Here is a 14,409-nt window from a genome sequence, read left to right as displayed (position 1 = left end):
AATACAATATATATTGACATTTGCAAACTAAGTATGCATCAGAATATATCCAACTCACAGGAAAGCAATGGCCAGAAAAGTTAGAAAATCTCAGACAGTATCTCATCACAGAAGAATTTCTTTATAAGATTAAAAAAACAAAACAGAAATGAAGCTGCAACCAAAGTTAGTTTTGGATTGACCCATTTGTTAGCCATGCAGAGAAAGCCTTTTACCTATGGTGGATTAATTGAATCATGTCTGATTGTAGCAGCTAAAGAAATGTGTCCAGAGCATATAAACTTAGGAGTGTTAGCCTTTTGGTGAGAACAGTTGCTTGAAGAATTGAGGACATTTGGAACAACATCAGTAATTAATTAGAAAACAGGCAAATAATTTTGCGTGGTTTTCCTTGGCTCTTCATGAGTGAATAGATGTTACCAATATGCTCAGTTGCATATTTGAGAAGCCAGTACTGAGTTTGAAAGTGAATGAAGAGTTAGCCTCTATAAATAATCAACATAGAACAATACAGGTGAGAATATTTTCAAACAAGTTGAAGTAATACTAATTCAGTACATGAAGTGGAATCTTCTAAGATATATTACAACTAATGATGAGAAAATAATGTGTGAAACACAAGAAGACATAGTTGGACAAATTCACAAAGCTTCTGAAAATGTAGTGTTGAATGTGTATAGTTTCATTATGTTGTTTGTCAGCAGGTACTTTGCAGAAAATATTTGAATTGGTCATTTGTTATCAAACCAGTAGTGCCCAATAAGGAACTTCATTCACTCTTGTGGACTTAATGATCATTAGTTCAGCGAATTTTTGTCAGAGCTAGAAGCCGAATGTCCTTACTTAACACACAGCAATTTGTGTAACGGTAATACTTTTCATTGTACTTTTTTTGAGTTCCCAGTCAAGATTTAAATTTTTCTAAATTAAAAGAACCACCCTCAGCCACTATTATTGAACACTGAATGGCTTTGGAAGTTAGCTTTTGCTGCAGAATTGATAGCAAATTCAACCTACAGGCAGAAAGTAAAACAGCAGAGTCATTTTGATGACAACTAACATTTGAGTTGCAAATAATGTTAGTCTATTTAATATATTTCCTCTGCTGTCCAAAGTTAAAACAAGAAGTGAGATCTCCAACCCCACACAAGTTTGGAGCTGGTGGATATATTCTATGACCTACAACTACAGTTCCAACAACATGTTTTCCAACCTCAGGACAAGTACAAAGAAAATTTCCACATTTCAAAATTCATTTAACTATTAATGAAGGAGCTTCTACCTAACCTTCAATCGGAAGTGATTGATTTGTAATGTATTGACATGCTAAAAGGCAACAATCAAGAGAAGAATCTAATAGAGTAGGAAACAGAATTTAAAATTAGATCTAGAATTTTTCTAATATAGAATACAATTTTACAAATGTATTACAAGCGATACATATACTTAGTTAAACTAATATTCTCTTTGAGATCAGTATTTGACAGTATCTCTGCATGAAAGGACATTTTTAAAGATGCTCATTACAGATCAGCATTAACAGATGAACATTTGCAATAGATTTTGATAATAGGGAACACGAACTTTGAGCCCTAATTAAGTAAAAAGTTGTCACCCCCACAAAAGAAGTGTAAAAAAATTTTTTTGTAACTATGTATGGTAATGGAGGTTAACTGTTACTGTGGTGATAGTTTTACAGTATATACAAATATCAAATCTTTATGTTGTACATCTGAAACTAAGTAATGTTATATGTCAACTATACCTCAATAAAAAGGAAGGAGGGGAGGGAGAAAGTGTTTTTCTCATTAATAGACTTGTTTTTAAAAATTGTACCCAATTGTTATTTTTACATTTTGAATTTCATCAATTAAAAAATGTGTGGAAATGTTTTATCTCTCTTGTTATTTAAGTACCTACATAATAACTTTGATTTTGTCTCAGCTCACAAAGCCTAAAATATCCCCATATGAAAAAAGTCTGCTGGTCCCTTAGCTCACTGATGTCAACGTGTGACAGAAAAAGATTTTCCCCTGCCTCTTTTCCTTATGCACTTTTATAAGACAGATATATTTTGGTGTTTTAAAAAAATCTCATGTATAAATGTGATTTTCATAGGTGGTTGACAGTTGCAACAATTTGGAGTTGAATGACAGTTCCACAACCTAAATATGTATTTAATTTAATTAATTTTCTTTGTGAATTATTTTAGTTCTGGTGTTGTTTGGGAGATGAAACCAAAACAGAAATGGAAGCCATTTAGTCAAAAGCAGATAATTTTATTGGAAAAGTCCTATAAGAAATATCTAGAATCAAGAGACCTTGGCTGGATTAAACTAGATGATAATTTTGAGGTATACCAAAATTGTTTTGTTTTGTTTCTTATATATGTATTTTGTTGCTTCTGGTGGTAGTAAATAAAATTTCACTATCCAAGTAAAAATGTGTATGCAGAAACGAATTTGTAGGATTGGCATAACTAATAAAACTTATTAGTACATTTTAAATTAAAATACATTGTTGAATCATATAGTATGAAACATTATCTAAATATATTTCTTATCTGCATTTTTATAATTTCTTCTATTTGCAAAGCAGATAGTTTCATGTAACTTGTTTTTAGGAAGATTATGGAGAAATTAAGATTGCTTATTGAAACTTTTCCTATTCTGAATGATACCAATATATATTGCTAAATAAAGGCTGTGCAAAATTGTATATATCAGTGATGAAAACTTGCTCAATTAAATTCATTAAATGTGAATGATTGTAGGACATGAGTAGATGTCCACAAATAAATGTGTACTCTACATAGGCCCCTACACTGTTGAAACTGAAAGTCACTTTTGCTCCAAGAAGACCCCAGAAGCTTGACTGCAGGTTCAGTCATACAATTTGGGTTACTCTTTGTCTTTAATGGTTGAGTCTGCATTGTCACCAGATATGCTCCCCAACCCCATGCCCATCCCTGTAAGTGTTGGTCATGCTCAAATGAAAAAACACTCTACAATTAGTGTCAGACGTAAATAAGCTATTAACTATTCCTTGTTTAACTTTGTTAAAACAGTTTAAGTGTTATCTAGAATTATCCATTACAATTGAGGTTTTTAAAATGTAAAAAGCATGGCTTATTTTCTTTAAGTATAATTTATATAGTTGAAAAGTTCTCCAGTTGTTTTCTTGTTTTCCTTATAACCTTGGTAGAAAAGTGATGATTCTGCTTCCAGTATCTCAACTGTAGATCATCTTAAGGTAGATCTTTTGATGAGACCAAGAGATTAAGATATTTTTCCTTTGCAGTTTGTGAGTAAGTGGATATATAAAATGGCCTTCACTGCTCATACCATTTTATCACAAACACATGTACTTTTTTTCCAGGTAAATTTTGGCAAAGACCCAATGGAAATGCGCCTCCCTGTTTGCTGCCCTATAAAGCGAGATTTTTTATCAGGAATTCAGGTTGAATTTAAGCAGTCTCCTCACCAAAGAAGTTTAAGGGCCAGATTGTATTGGCTTCAGGTAACATTATCATCCTATTCAGCAGATATATCTAATCAGTTTGGGAATTTTGGGTCTGAATTTTTTTTTTTAACAAGATTCTATCATGCATCATAGTTGGTATCTTTCTTTTTGTTTATATGTTTATTCTCCTTCTTCCACATATCCTGTAGATTCACCATCCAAGGCTAAATGACCATTGAGACTTTAATTTGACCAGTTAGCCTGCCAGAGTGTTTTCTTACACTGAAATTGTTATTTTTAATATTCCTTTGTATTTGTCATGGGATCCCAAAATAGGATTTTCTTTTGTCCTTCTATATGGGAATGAGTAGGGCTTTAGGAGGCAGTTTTTGTCTGCTTGTTTGATTGCTCCTTTCCTCTCTCTCTCCATCTCTTGCTTTTAACTACCGATTACTGCTATTTAGGACATTTTAATTTTTTTCTTAATACCTAACCTCTAATTTCATATCTGGTCTCTACTTAAATTTTTATTTAAATAATAGATAGATGAAATCTCACATGATCCATAGGTACAAATATTTCCATTAATGATGTTCATGCTGCACAATTTTAATGCAATTATGAGGATGTTTATATATTCCTTTATGTAAAAGCTTGCCCTTGGTGAGATTTATAAGAATTTTAGATTTAAAGTGAAACTTTTAATAGCAGCACATATACATAGATACTTATTTATGATGCAATTAGTGGCATCGTCTATAATATTGTCTCTGAAATAAAAGTATTATTTCAAGTCCTGCTGAATCAGTTTTCTTTTTTTTTTTTTTGGTCAGGTTGATAGTCAGTTACCAGGAACAGTGTTCCCTGTTGTATTTCATCCTGTGGCCCCTCCAAAATCTATTGCTTTGGATTCAGGTAAAAAAAAATTGAGTTATACCCTATATATCAAAGTTGGGTAGACATTATTTTGACCTACTATAAAGCTTGATTGCCTTTTTCCTGTTTTCTTTCTTCCTTTTAGAGCCCAAACCTTTCATTGATGTGAGTGTCATCACAAGATTTAATGAGTACAGTAAAGTCTTACAGTTCAAGTAAGTAAAGATTCCCTTATTTATCTAAAGGAATTTAAAATGAGAATCTACTTTGAAAATAAATTTTACTCTTTTGAAAGTGACTTCTGTATAAAAATTATTATCCACCTGAACATATCAGTCTACTTTTGGTCAAGTGATTTTCTATATTGAAACTTATTTTAATAATATATATTTTAAAGTAAAATTCCTTCAACCACTTTCTCTCCTTTGTAACTTCCATTAGAATAGTCAGTGAAATATAAATGATAAGTGTGTTTGTGAGGTGTATTCTTTAAAGTAATTCCTGTTGACTTTAAAAATTAGGTAATACGTGCTACATCATCTTTGCTTTTGTCTCTTCTATAACATGATAAATATGGAATTTGGGACTTTAAATGCTAAGTGTTAGTACAGCAGTATTACCTCTAGTGAAACCTTCACTATAATGAAAAAAAAAATCTCAGTCTAAGTAGACTTTGATCTTGTTAACATAACACTTTTTTTTAGAGATCAAGGAACAAGATCTTATGGTTTTTGGCCAAAATCAAAGTTTTAACATGGAAAATTACAAGGTTTGATAGAAAGCCTTTTTTTATCGTTAAAAAAACCTTTTCCACTTAAAAATTTTTTTTTCCTTAGGTATTTTATGGTTCTCATTCAGGAAATGGCCTTAAAAGTTGATCAGGGGTTTCTAGGAGCTATTACTGCACTGTTTACCCCAACAGCTGACCCTGAAGCCGAAAGAAAATGGGTAATAATTTTTATTTCTTGGGAAAATTATAAAGTAAAAAAATTAAATCAACCATTCTTTGCACTAATTGTAGTAGGAAAAAAAATTAAAATAGAAATTCTTGATTAATTTTTTTCAGACAGAGTTAATCCAGGAAGACTCTGATGCTATAAACACAGAATTAGTGGAGACCTCAGTGACTGATACGTCCATTCTTAGTTTCTTTGAACATTTCCATATTTCTCCTATTAAGGTTTGTTATAATTACTATTTTGAAAATTTGACAGTATTGTAGAACTTTTAAAGGTTCTGTGTACAAATGTGGGTTTTAATTTGTTGCATCAAGTATTTGGTGGGAATTTTGTTTGATTAATTGAAATAATTAAGACAGTTCTCTGACATATGTACAACCATAATTCCCACAGAGAAACCACCAGAGCGTGCTTTCTAGTCTTGAATTAATAACCCCTTTCTTCAAGGAAAAAGCTGACAAAAGCATTTCTTAATTAAGCGAAGAAGTACTCACCAATGTTTAATGTTTTGGTTGCACTTTGTAACTACTGTCACTGTCTGAATAGAAAGCTATAATGGGTTTCCTAACCAGAATGTGAAAACGCTGAAGTAGGCATTATACTGTTGATGTGGTGTTTTTCACCCTTCCAAAATTTGATTGTAACTAAGAGAGTGGAAAATTGGATACCTTTCACTTGCCTGATTTTGTACTTTATGAACCCATTTCCTTATCTTCTTTTGTTATTCTTTTTAGCTTTTATAGGGGAAGGTGACTGCTTAGAGAATTCACAAATGCTGTCAACCATGAAGCTCTAAACTTGTATAATGGGCCAGATTTACAATTAAATAACTCTTTTAAAATATTGATGATCCTTTACAGTCTCCAAAACTGTTTATAGCACATTATTTTTAGTTGCATTCACCAATCCTTTCAGCTAAATGAATAGATTTATAAAATGCAATTATTATTTTAAATTGATACATTAGTTTGGTGTTATCAGACATATCCATAGTGTTAGGTTTAAAATTGATATTGTTTTATGTGGTATCATACACAACTTCTTTTTCATTATTAAATGAAAATCAGTTCTTTATGAGATTGAGCAGTACCTTCAACAAATTATTTACTGAAGGCCTGCTATCAAAGTTGCAAATTATTTACTGAAGGCCTGCTATCAAAGTTGCTGTGGAAGGTGTAAAATGACTTTATGGAGTTTATAATCTAGGCGGTATTAAAGATTGATGATTTACCTATACGTATTTTTAGGCATTGTGCCATGAAGTTGAATAATTAAGATCATGAACCATGGTCATTTTCTTATTCCATGGTGACTTTGCCCTAGGAAAAAGCTGGATCTCTTTTCACCTAAGATTACTTTCCTGGATCCCAGCAGTCTGTGACTCTGAAGATGGGCAAAAGTCCACATCAGAGAAAAAAACTCAACAACCAGGCTTTCTTGGCTTTACCCCAAGTCCCCTCTGTTGAGCTCTCTGTTGATGAGGGAAAATGCCTAGAGAATGGCAGAATGAGAAGGAAGAGTTATCTGCTTTACTTACACATGTTGAATTACCTTACGTCTGTGTCTTCTGGTACTCTTGCCTTCTGGCACTGTTGCACTAATGATGATGCAGCACAAAGTAGAAGAAGCTAAATGGGAATGTGAAAATCTCATGGTTAAGTACTGAGTTGAAGGGTCTGTGGAAGCTGAAAAACTTATTACTCTTTTAAAAATTTGTTTAGAACTTGCTAATTGTTGCCATAATTGTCAAGTTCTTGTTACTTGTTATTATTGTATGATTATACCACAGTTGTTATTGTTAGTTGTTACCATAAGTTGTTTATCTTATTGAATTAAAATAAATGATTGTCCATTATTTCAAGTGTTAGACTACTTGTGGGCCAGTTGACACGTTTTTCTCCTTAAAATGATGATGCTATTTTTGCAAAATGTTTTGGTCTCCTCCATATAAACACAATGGTATTTATAGGCTTTGAATATAATTATAGTTCAATTTTGGGGATAGACTGATTTGTATTTTATCAAAAGGTAAATATGAGAATCAGAGCTGTTCAGTGTAATTTACTGAGTAACAAATAGTAGTTTTCTTTAGGACTCTAATTGAAAGATAGAACATTTGTTTGTATCTGGACAATCTGGCTTCTATGTATATAAATACTTTTGTTTTTAGTTTTCATTTATTGAACATTATTTTTCTTTTAGTTGCACTTGAGTTTGTCTTTGGGTTCTGGCAATGAAGAGTCAGACCAAGAAAACCAGGAAATGATTCCAATTCATTCTGTCAATCTGCTACTGAAAAGCATAGGTGCTACTCTGACTGATGTGGATGACCTTATATTCAAGTAAGAGTTATGTTAAAGTGTATTGGGGAGGTTTTTATATCAGAATGATGTTTCTGGATATTAATTATCTCCATTTGTGCTAGAATGTTAGCTTAGAAAAATGATAATTCTTACTACTTATTCTTGAATAATTTGGTCCCTTTCTAATTATGCCCTTTAGGTATACTTATTTTACTCATAAAGATAAGGTAAAGAGTCTAATATCTTCTGCAGTTATCAGTATCTAGATAATACATGAATATAGTATAAACATTGAATTAGTTTAGTAGTATATTATAAATTGACCATGTTTTAAAACGAATTATATTTAGAAATATATAGCAACAGGATTAGATTTCAGTATAATTATATGGCAAAGTATAGATAATAGCTCCTTGCTACATTTAATATAAGAATATTTGTGTGTGCCAGACACATATAAATTCAATGAATGTTTATTGAATTGAATATTCAACAGTGGTACTAGAGAAAAAATTCATTAATATTATTTTCACCTCACTTGTACACTATCAAATTTCATAGGAATTGAAGGCTTAAACAAAAAATTGAAATAGAAAAACAAAGACTAAGGAAAAATAGAAGTTAATCGCTATCAAATCTCTGAATAAAAGGAAACCTTTCTGTTTAAAAGCAATGAAAAAATCCCAATGGAAAAATACAAAATTGATTTGACTACATAAAAATTAAACTCTTACAACAAAATCAATGAAAACACTTAAAAAACAAAGGGCTAGAAAAATATGGTGACAAGTATAAGAAAAGATAATAATCTTAATTTTTAACCTAAAAGTTCCAATGCCATAGGTGCCAGAGGACAATGTGAGATAATTCACAAAAGGGAAGATACAGTGGCTAATAGATATTAGAAATGGTTAGCTTTATTATTTATCAAAGAATATATGCAAATTAAAACAAGTTATCAAAGCTTTCAAAATATGAGAAATCCTAGTACTAGAGAGGCGTGGATCTAAGAAATGGGCACTTTTTTTTTTTTTTTTTTTTTACTATTTGTATCAGTGGAAAGGGATCTATTCAAGAGTCTTAAATGTTTTTGTAGTCTTTCACTCATTAATTATTTTGGGCGGGAATTCGGTCCAAAAAATAATCTTGAAACACAACCAAAGTTATATTCAAGATACACATAGCAACATTATTATGTCAAAATTTTAAAATGTCTGACCATGGAAGAATTGTTTGTTATGACATGTTCACACGATGGAATGCTATGCATTATTAAAAATGGTTACATAGAATTTTGAAAACACAGAAGAATATTTATCCACAATGCTGAGTGTAAAAATGCATACAGAATGTTTTAATATTTTTCAGTTGCACAGAAAAGAAAGAATTCAAAGTGGAAAATGAGAAGAAGAAAAAACTTATAAAAAAATCCACTGTGTGGTGGGATTATGGTCAACTTTTTTAAACCTTTTTACTCTTTGTTTATGAAAGATTTGCATGAGAATGCACTATTTTTATAGTAGTTTTGTTATACTAATATTTAAGATCTCAAACAAATTATGTGTACAAACCTAATTGTGAATTAGCAATGATTATCATTGGAATTTTAAGTCTTTTTTTTTTTTCAAAAAATAATCTTAGTACTTTTGACACTTTCTCCTCCCAGACTTGCTTATTATGAAATTCGATATCAGTTTTACAACAGAGATCAGCTCATGTGGAGTGTTGTTAGACATTACAGTGAACAGGTAATTTCCTATCATAGTAACTCATAAGGAATATACTTCATAAAATATCAAAACAAAACATTTGTATGTGATTGTACAGTGTGTGACGTTTACCTAATTTACTGCAGTTCTCAATCTCATTACTTAGTTTTCTTGAATGATTAATTTCTATTTCTTTAGTTTTTCCCCACCCCCGTATAAACTTTTTAAAAAAGTTTCCCTTAGTGTTTTTTCCCTCTGCAATTGTACATTTACCACTTTGAGAAAGAATAGTAATTTAGGAGTCAATACATTTTATTCCTTCAATGACTATAGTTTCTAAGCATAGTCTAGTAGAATTGCGAGGAAGCCAGGTTCCTCCCTTTGCCTGTTACTCCATGGTTCGAGTTCTATGCACAGAAACATAGTAGTTGTTTTGGGGCACTAGGGTTCCATTGCTATACTGTGGAACTCCAGGGTGACGTTTCTCTTTCCTTCCTCTGCTGGCAGGTCCTTTCTCGTGGTGTATAGACATTATGTTTTTTACATGTTCAAATAAGGATATTTTTTCTTTTTTTGTTTGTTTTTGTTTTTAACCCATCTAGTTCATAGAAATAGTGATAATAACAAAAGTAAGTACCAGTTATTGAAATATATATTCATTTAATATGCATACTCAGCCATGCAAGGTCAGTATAATAGACCTCCCATTTTATAGATGAAAAGAGGAAGGCCTATAGAGACTAAGTGACTTGTCCAAGGTTACATAACTGCCAAATGGCAGACTTTGCCCCAAACCTTAGTTCTGTCCAATTTGAAAGACCCATGTAAAAGTACTAACATAATGCCTGGCATATAGTGAAAGATCAATTAATGGTCGTAATAGTGTTTATTCTGCAGCGCTTTCCTTTAACAAACCTAATTTAGTCAGTATCCCACTTTCTTACTGCATCATGATGTTGTTCCTTACAATAGTTGCAACAGACTTCATTTATTTTTTTTTCCCCTGTAGTTCTTGAAACAGATGTATGTCCTTGTATTGGGCTTAGATGTGCTTGGAAACCCATTTGGATTAATTAGAGGTCTGTCAGAAGGATTTGAAGCTTTATTCTATGAACCCTTCCAGGTATTGATCTTTCATTTATTTTAAGTATAGTATAGAAAAATGGATGTTCTATTTTTTATGACAAGTAATTTGTATTTTAATTGTATCTGGGGACTGAATAATGTTCAAATAACATATCAATTTTATATATTTTTTTAAATTACTAGAGATGACATTAAAAGATTGTTTTAGAATTAATTGAGCACTTCTAGTGTCTGGGTAATAGAACATACCCACGTTTTCTAGGATTTAATGTAGTTGTAAGGAAGAGTGCTAGGTGGTTTGAGACCCATTTCAAGGCTGTTTCACCAATATGGAAAGGACTAATGGGCACTAAAAGCTGACTTTGTTACATAGTCAAGCTTTCCTCTAACCTGTTCTCCATTTAAAGGATCCAGGAGCCTAGTGTGGTGAGGGTTTTAGAAGGACAAAGCAAAGAGAATAAATAGGGAGAACAAGAGAGCCGGAACTGTGGGCTCTTAGTCTTGTTGTCATTGTGGCTTGCTTTAGCAGTCAGATGGTACTTGGTCCTGGGAGGCCAACTTCAGATTGTGACTGAAGCCAGTGATTTACTCCTCTCCAATTTTTGTTATCTTAAAGGGCTTGCTGAGATCATGTGGGTTGAAAGTATCTTCAAACACAATAGGTATTCCATCAGTATTTGGGTTAGAAGGTGAAAACTGTCACCACAATGCTTATGTATCTTTACAGATTCTGTATTTTCATGGAGACCCTGAAATACTAGATTCAAAGTCTTAAACTTATTTAAATTTTAAGTAGCAAACTTTTTATTTTCCGGCCAGGGTGCTGTTCAAGGCCCTGAAGAATTTGCTGAGGGGTTAGTAATTGGAGTAAGAAGTCTCTTTGGACACACAGTAGGTATGTATCACATATTTGTGTGTGTGTGTGTGTGTGTGTGTACGTATTTTTAACTATAGTTATTATAAAATGCATTGTTTATGAAAAACATGATTATGTTTAATAAAAGAGGGATTCGTTTTATAATAATCCTTTTAAACGATGTGTTCTCTTGTTCTTAAGTGGAAAATAATTTAACACTGACCTGCTGAGTTTTTTTAATATGTCTTTGTTGTGTTGAATCAATGTACTTTAAATAGTTTTATTCCTCTTCTTGCTAAGTGGGAAATGGAAAAAATAAATGCATTTTTGTATATGAGACAGAATTTTAAGCACCTGTTAGTTTAAATCAGCCGCATGCTGTATATTGTGGTATTGCTCTTTAAAGAAACAGTGTGACTTACTTCTCTTGACCTTCTGATAGGTGGTGCAGCAGGAGTGGTATCTCGAATCACTGGTTCTGTTGGAAAAGGTTTGGCAGCAATTACAATGGACAAAGAATATCAGCAAAAAAGAAGAGAAGAGATGGGTCGGCAGCCTAAAGATTTTGGTGACAGCCTGGCCAGAGGGGGAAAGGGCTTCTTGCGTGTAAGTCTCCTGCTGAATCTTCAAGAAATGCTTACTTTTATATACACTTTAGAATATGTACTGGTTGTTTGGCACTTGGAATACTGCTTGTGAGTAAAAGTCTGTCAGAGGATCAGTAGTGATAAATTGTGGACTTTGTTTCCTTTTTTGTTCTCCTTCCCTTTATCACCATCAGTTCTACCCCCCAATTCCTGGACTTAGTTTGGCACTCAGCTGGAGTGAAAACTGTAATGATGGCAGCTTAGCACTAGTGGCGAGGGGGCAGGTAGAGCGGAGGAATGTGGAGGTAACTGGAGGGGGGAGGAATTCTTCAGGTCATCGTCAGTCGACCATTTCTATGGAAGGGAGGCATACAAGCTACAGGTTATAAACCAGGAACTACCTTTCACTACTTTTTAGGTACAGGTATTATAAATTATATACGAATACTGTTTAATTATACAGGTAATATATGACTGTCCTCATTATATAGGTAATAATAGGAACTTATAAGTTCTTTATTTAAACGAGTAATGGAAACATAGGTAAGGCTATAAAGTACTCTTTGATTACCGCTTACCTCTTCTGAGAGGTATCTAATCTTTTCAATATAGTATATATCCTTCAGTTCCTTTTCTGTGTGTTTATTTAATATGCAGGTATTTTTAGTTACTATCGTTACTTGACAGTTATTTAAAGAATGTACAAATATTATTTTTAAAATTTTGAAAATAATTCAGGAGACTGTAACTGCTGTGTTTGTGCCAGTGATTTGTAATGTTTTGTGTATTCTCTAAAGTGCTTTACTTGTCGGGATATTTGCTGTCCTTCAGAGGTCCCTTCATTTTCAATTTTCCACACTTTCACTAGATTATAGAGTAACCTCATTAGAACTTATAATTAGATGTATAATTTTCTCAGCTTACTCATATACTGATATGGATGGAAACTGAGACTTAAAGAGGTTGTATCAACTGCTAATTGGTGTCAGAGTCAGATGTAGAAAATTTTCACCTGTTTGCTCCTTTGTCTATTATGAAGTTCTACAAAGTGCTCCGTTTAAAATTTGCTATGATGTAATATTTTAAAAATCCTAGTGCTCACTTATATGTGCATGTTGTTCTCTGTCAAGTCCTCATTAAAAAAATGTTATTTCTAGTATGTCTGTAGAGACCTCTAGTGGTTGGTTTAAAATTAAGCACCTTCCTTTTGGGCTTGACTTGATTGGTTTCTCTCTCAGGGAGTCGTTGGTGGAGTGACTGGAATAATAACAAAGCCAGTGGAAGGTAGGTTGAGAATGTTTCCTTCCTGTACAGAGTCTGAGGAGTTGATACATGGTAAATTGTTGTTCAATGAGCATAACTTTCCTCAGGATGTGAAGAGGTTAAGTAGTAGACTGTGTCTCAGACTTTGGATGCTATTTTTTTTTTTTTTTTTTTTTTTTTTTTTTGTGGTACGCGGGCCTCTCACTGTTGTGGCCTCTCCCGCTTCGGGGCACAGGCTCCGGACGTGCAGGCTCAGCGGCCATGGCTCATGGGCCCAGCCGCTCCGCGGCACGTGGGATCCTCCCGGACCGGGGCACGAACCTGCGTCCCCTGCATCGGCAGGCGGACTCTCAACCACTGCGCCACCAGGGAAGCCCTGGATGCTATTTTTAAGAGGGCCATAGTTAGACTAGAGTCCCTTGGGCCATCAATAGCAATTGACTCTTTTTTTTTATCCTATTAAAAAAAAAAGCACATTACTTTATTCAGTACAGTCCCTATCAAAATCGCAGTTAGGTTTTTTGCAGAAATTGACAAGCTGATTCTAAAATTTATATAGGAATTCAGGGGAACCCCGAATAGCCAAAACAATCTGGAAGAAAAGAAGGAAGTTGGAGGACTTACACTGTCCAATTTTAAAACTTACTATAAAGTTAAAGTAGCTAAGACAGGTGGTGCTGGCATACAGGTACACATATAGATCAATGGAATAGAATTCATATTCCAGAAATACATCCTTACTTTTATGGTAGATTGATTTTTGACAGGGGTGCTAAGATAATTCCATAGAGAAAAATAGCCTTTTCAACAAATGGTGCTGGGACAACTGAATATAAACATAGAGTTTATATATGTGACCCAGCAATCCCACTCTTAGGTATATACCCAAGGGAATTAAAAAGCTATATTTGCTTTAAAAACTTGTACATAAATGTTTATAGAAGCATTATTCATAATAGCCAGAATGTAATAGCAACCCAAATGTTCATCATCTAATGCATGGATAAACAAAATGTGGTATATCCTTACAAATAAGTTATTATGCAGCTATAAAAAGAAATCAAGTATTGATATAAGTACAAGATGGATGAACCTTGAAAGCATGATTCTAAGTGAAAAAAGCCAGTCACAAAAGACCACATATTGTATGATTCCATTTGTAGGAAATGACCAGAATAGGCCAATCCATACAGATAGAAAGTAGGTTAGTGGTTGCCTAGGTCTACAGGGTGGGGAGGAAGGAGGTAAATTGCATAGGATTGAGAAGAGGGTTTAGGGGGAAATGATGGGGAATGATTGCTAATAGGC

At 33.1% G+C, this 14,409-nt stretch overlaps 1 protein-coding gene across 2 annotated transcripts in view; it reads left to right on the top strand.

The window, feature by feature from the left end:
* VPS13C (vacuolar protein sorting 13 homolog C) overlaps window positions 1-14,409 on the top strand; it is a 181,591-nt gene that overhangs the window by 153,402 nt on the left and 13,780 nt on the right. For both annotated transcript variants that reach the window (XM_081228757.1, XM_081228756.1), the window contains exons 66-77: window positions 2,213-2,354; window positions 3,379-3,519; window positions 4,296-4,377; window positions 4,484-4,553; window positions 5,175-5,286; window positions 5,405-5,518; window positions 7,500-7,639; window positions 9,267-9,348; window positions 10,319-10,432; window positions 11,215-11,290; window positions 11,694-11,857; window positions 13,077-13,122. In XM_081228757.1, coding sequence (XP_081084883.1) covers window positions 2,213-2,354; window positions 3,379-3,519; window positions 4,296-4,377; window positions 4,484-4,553; window positions 5,175-5,286; window positions 5,405-5,518; window positions 7,500-7,639; window positions 9,267-9,348; window positions 10,319-10,432; window positions 11,215-11,290; window positions 11,694-11,857; window positions 13,077-13,122 — 1,283 coding nt within the window. The remainder of the gene's footprint in view (window positions 1-2,212; window positions 2,355-3,378; window positions 3,520-4,295; window positions 4,378-4,483; window positions 4,554-5,174; window positions 5,287-5,404; window positions 5,519-7,499; window positions 7,640-9,266; window positions 9,349-10,318; window positions 10,433-11,214; window positions 11,291-11,693; window positions 11,858-13,076; window positions 13,123-14,409) is intronic.

This window comes from Mesoplodon bidens (assembly GCF_964165515.1).
Source record: "Mesoplodon bidens genome assembly, chromosome: 3".
In the NCBI taxonomy this organism is placed as follows: Eukaryota; Metazoa; Chordata; class Mammalia; order Artiodactyla; family Ziphiidae; genus Mesoplodon; species Mesoplodon bidens.
The sequence above is the reverse complement of the archived record's forward strand: the minus strand, read 5'-3'. Positions and strand labels throughout refer to the sequence as shown.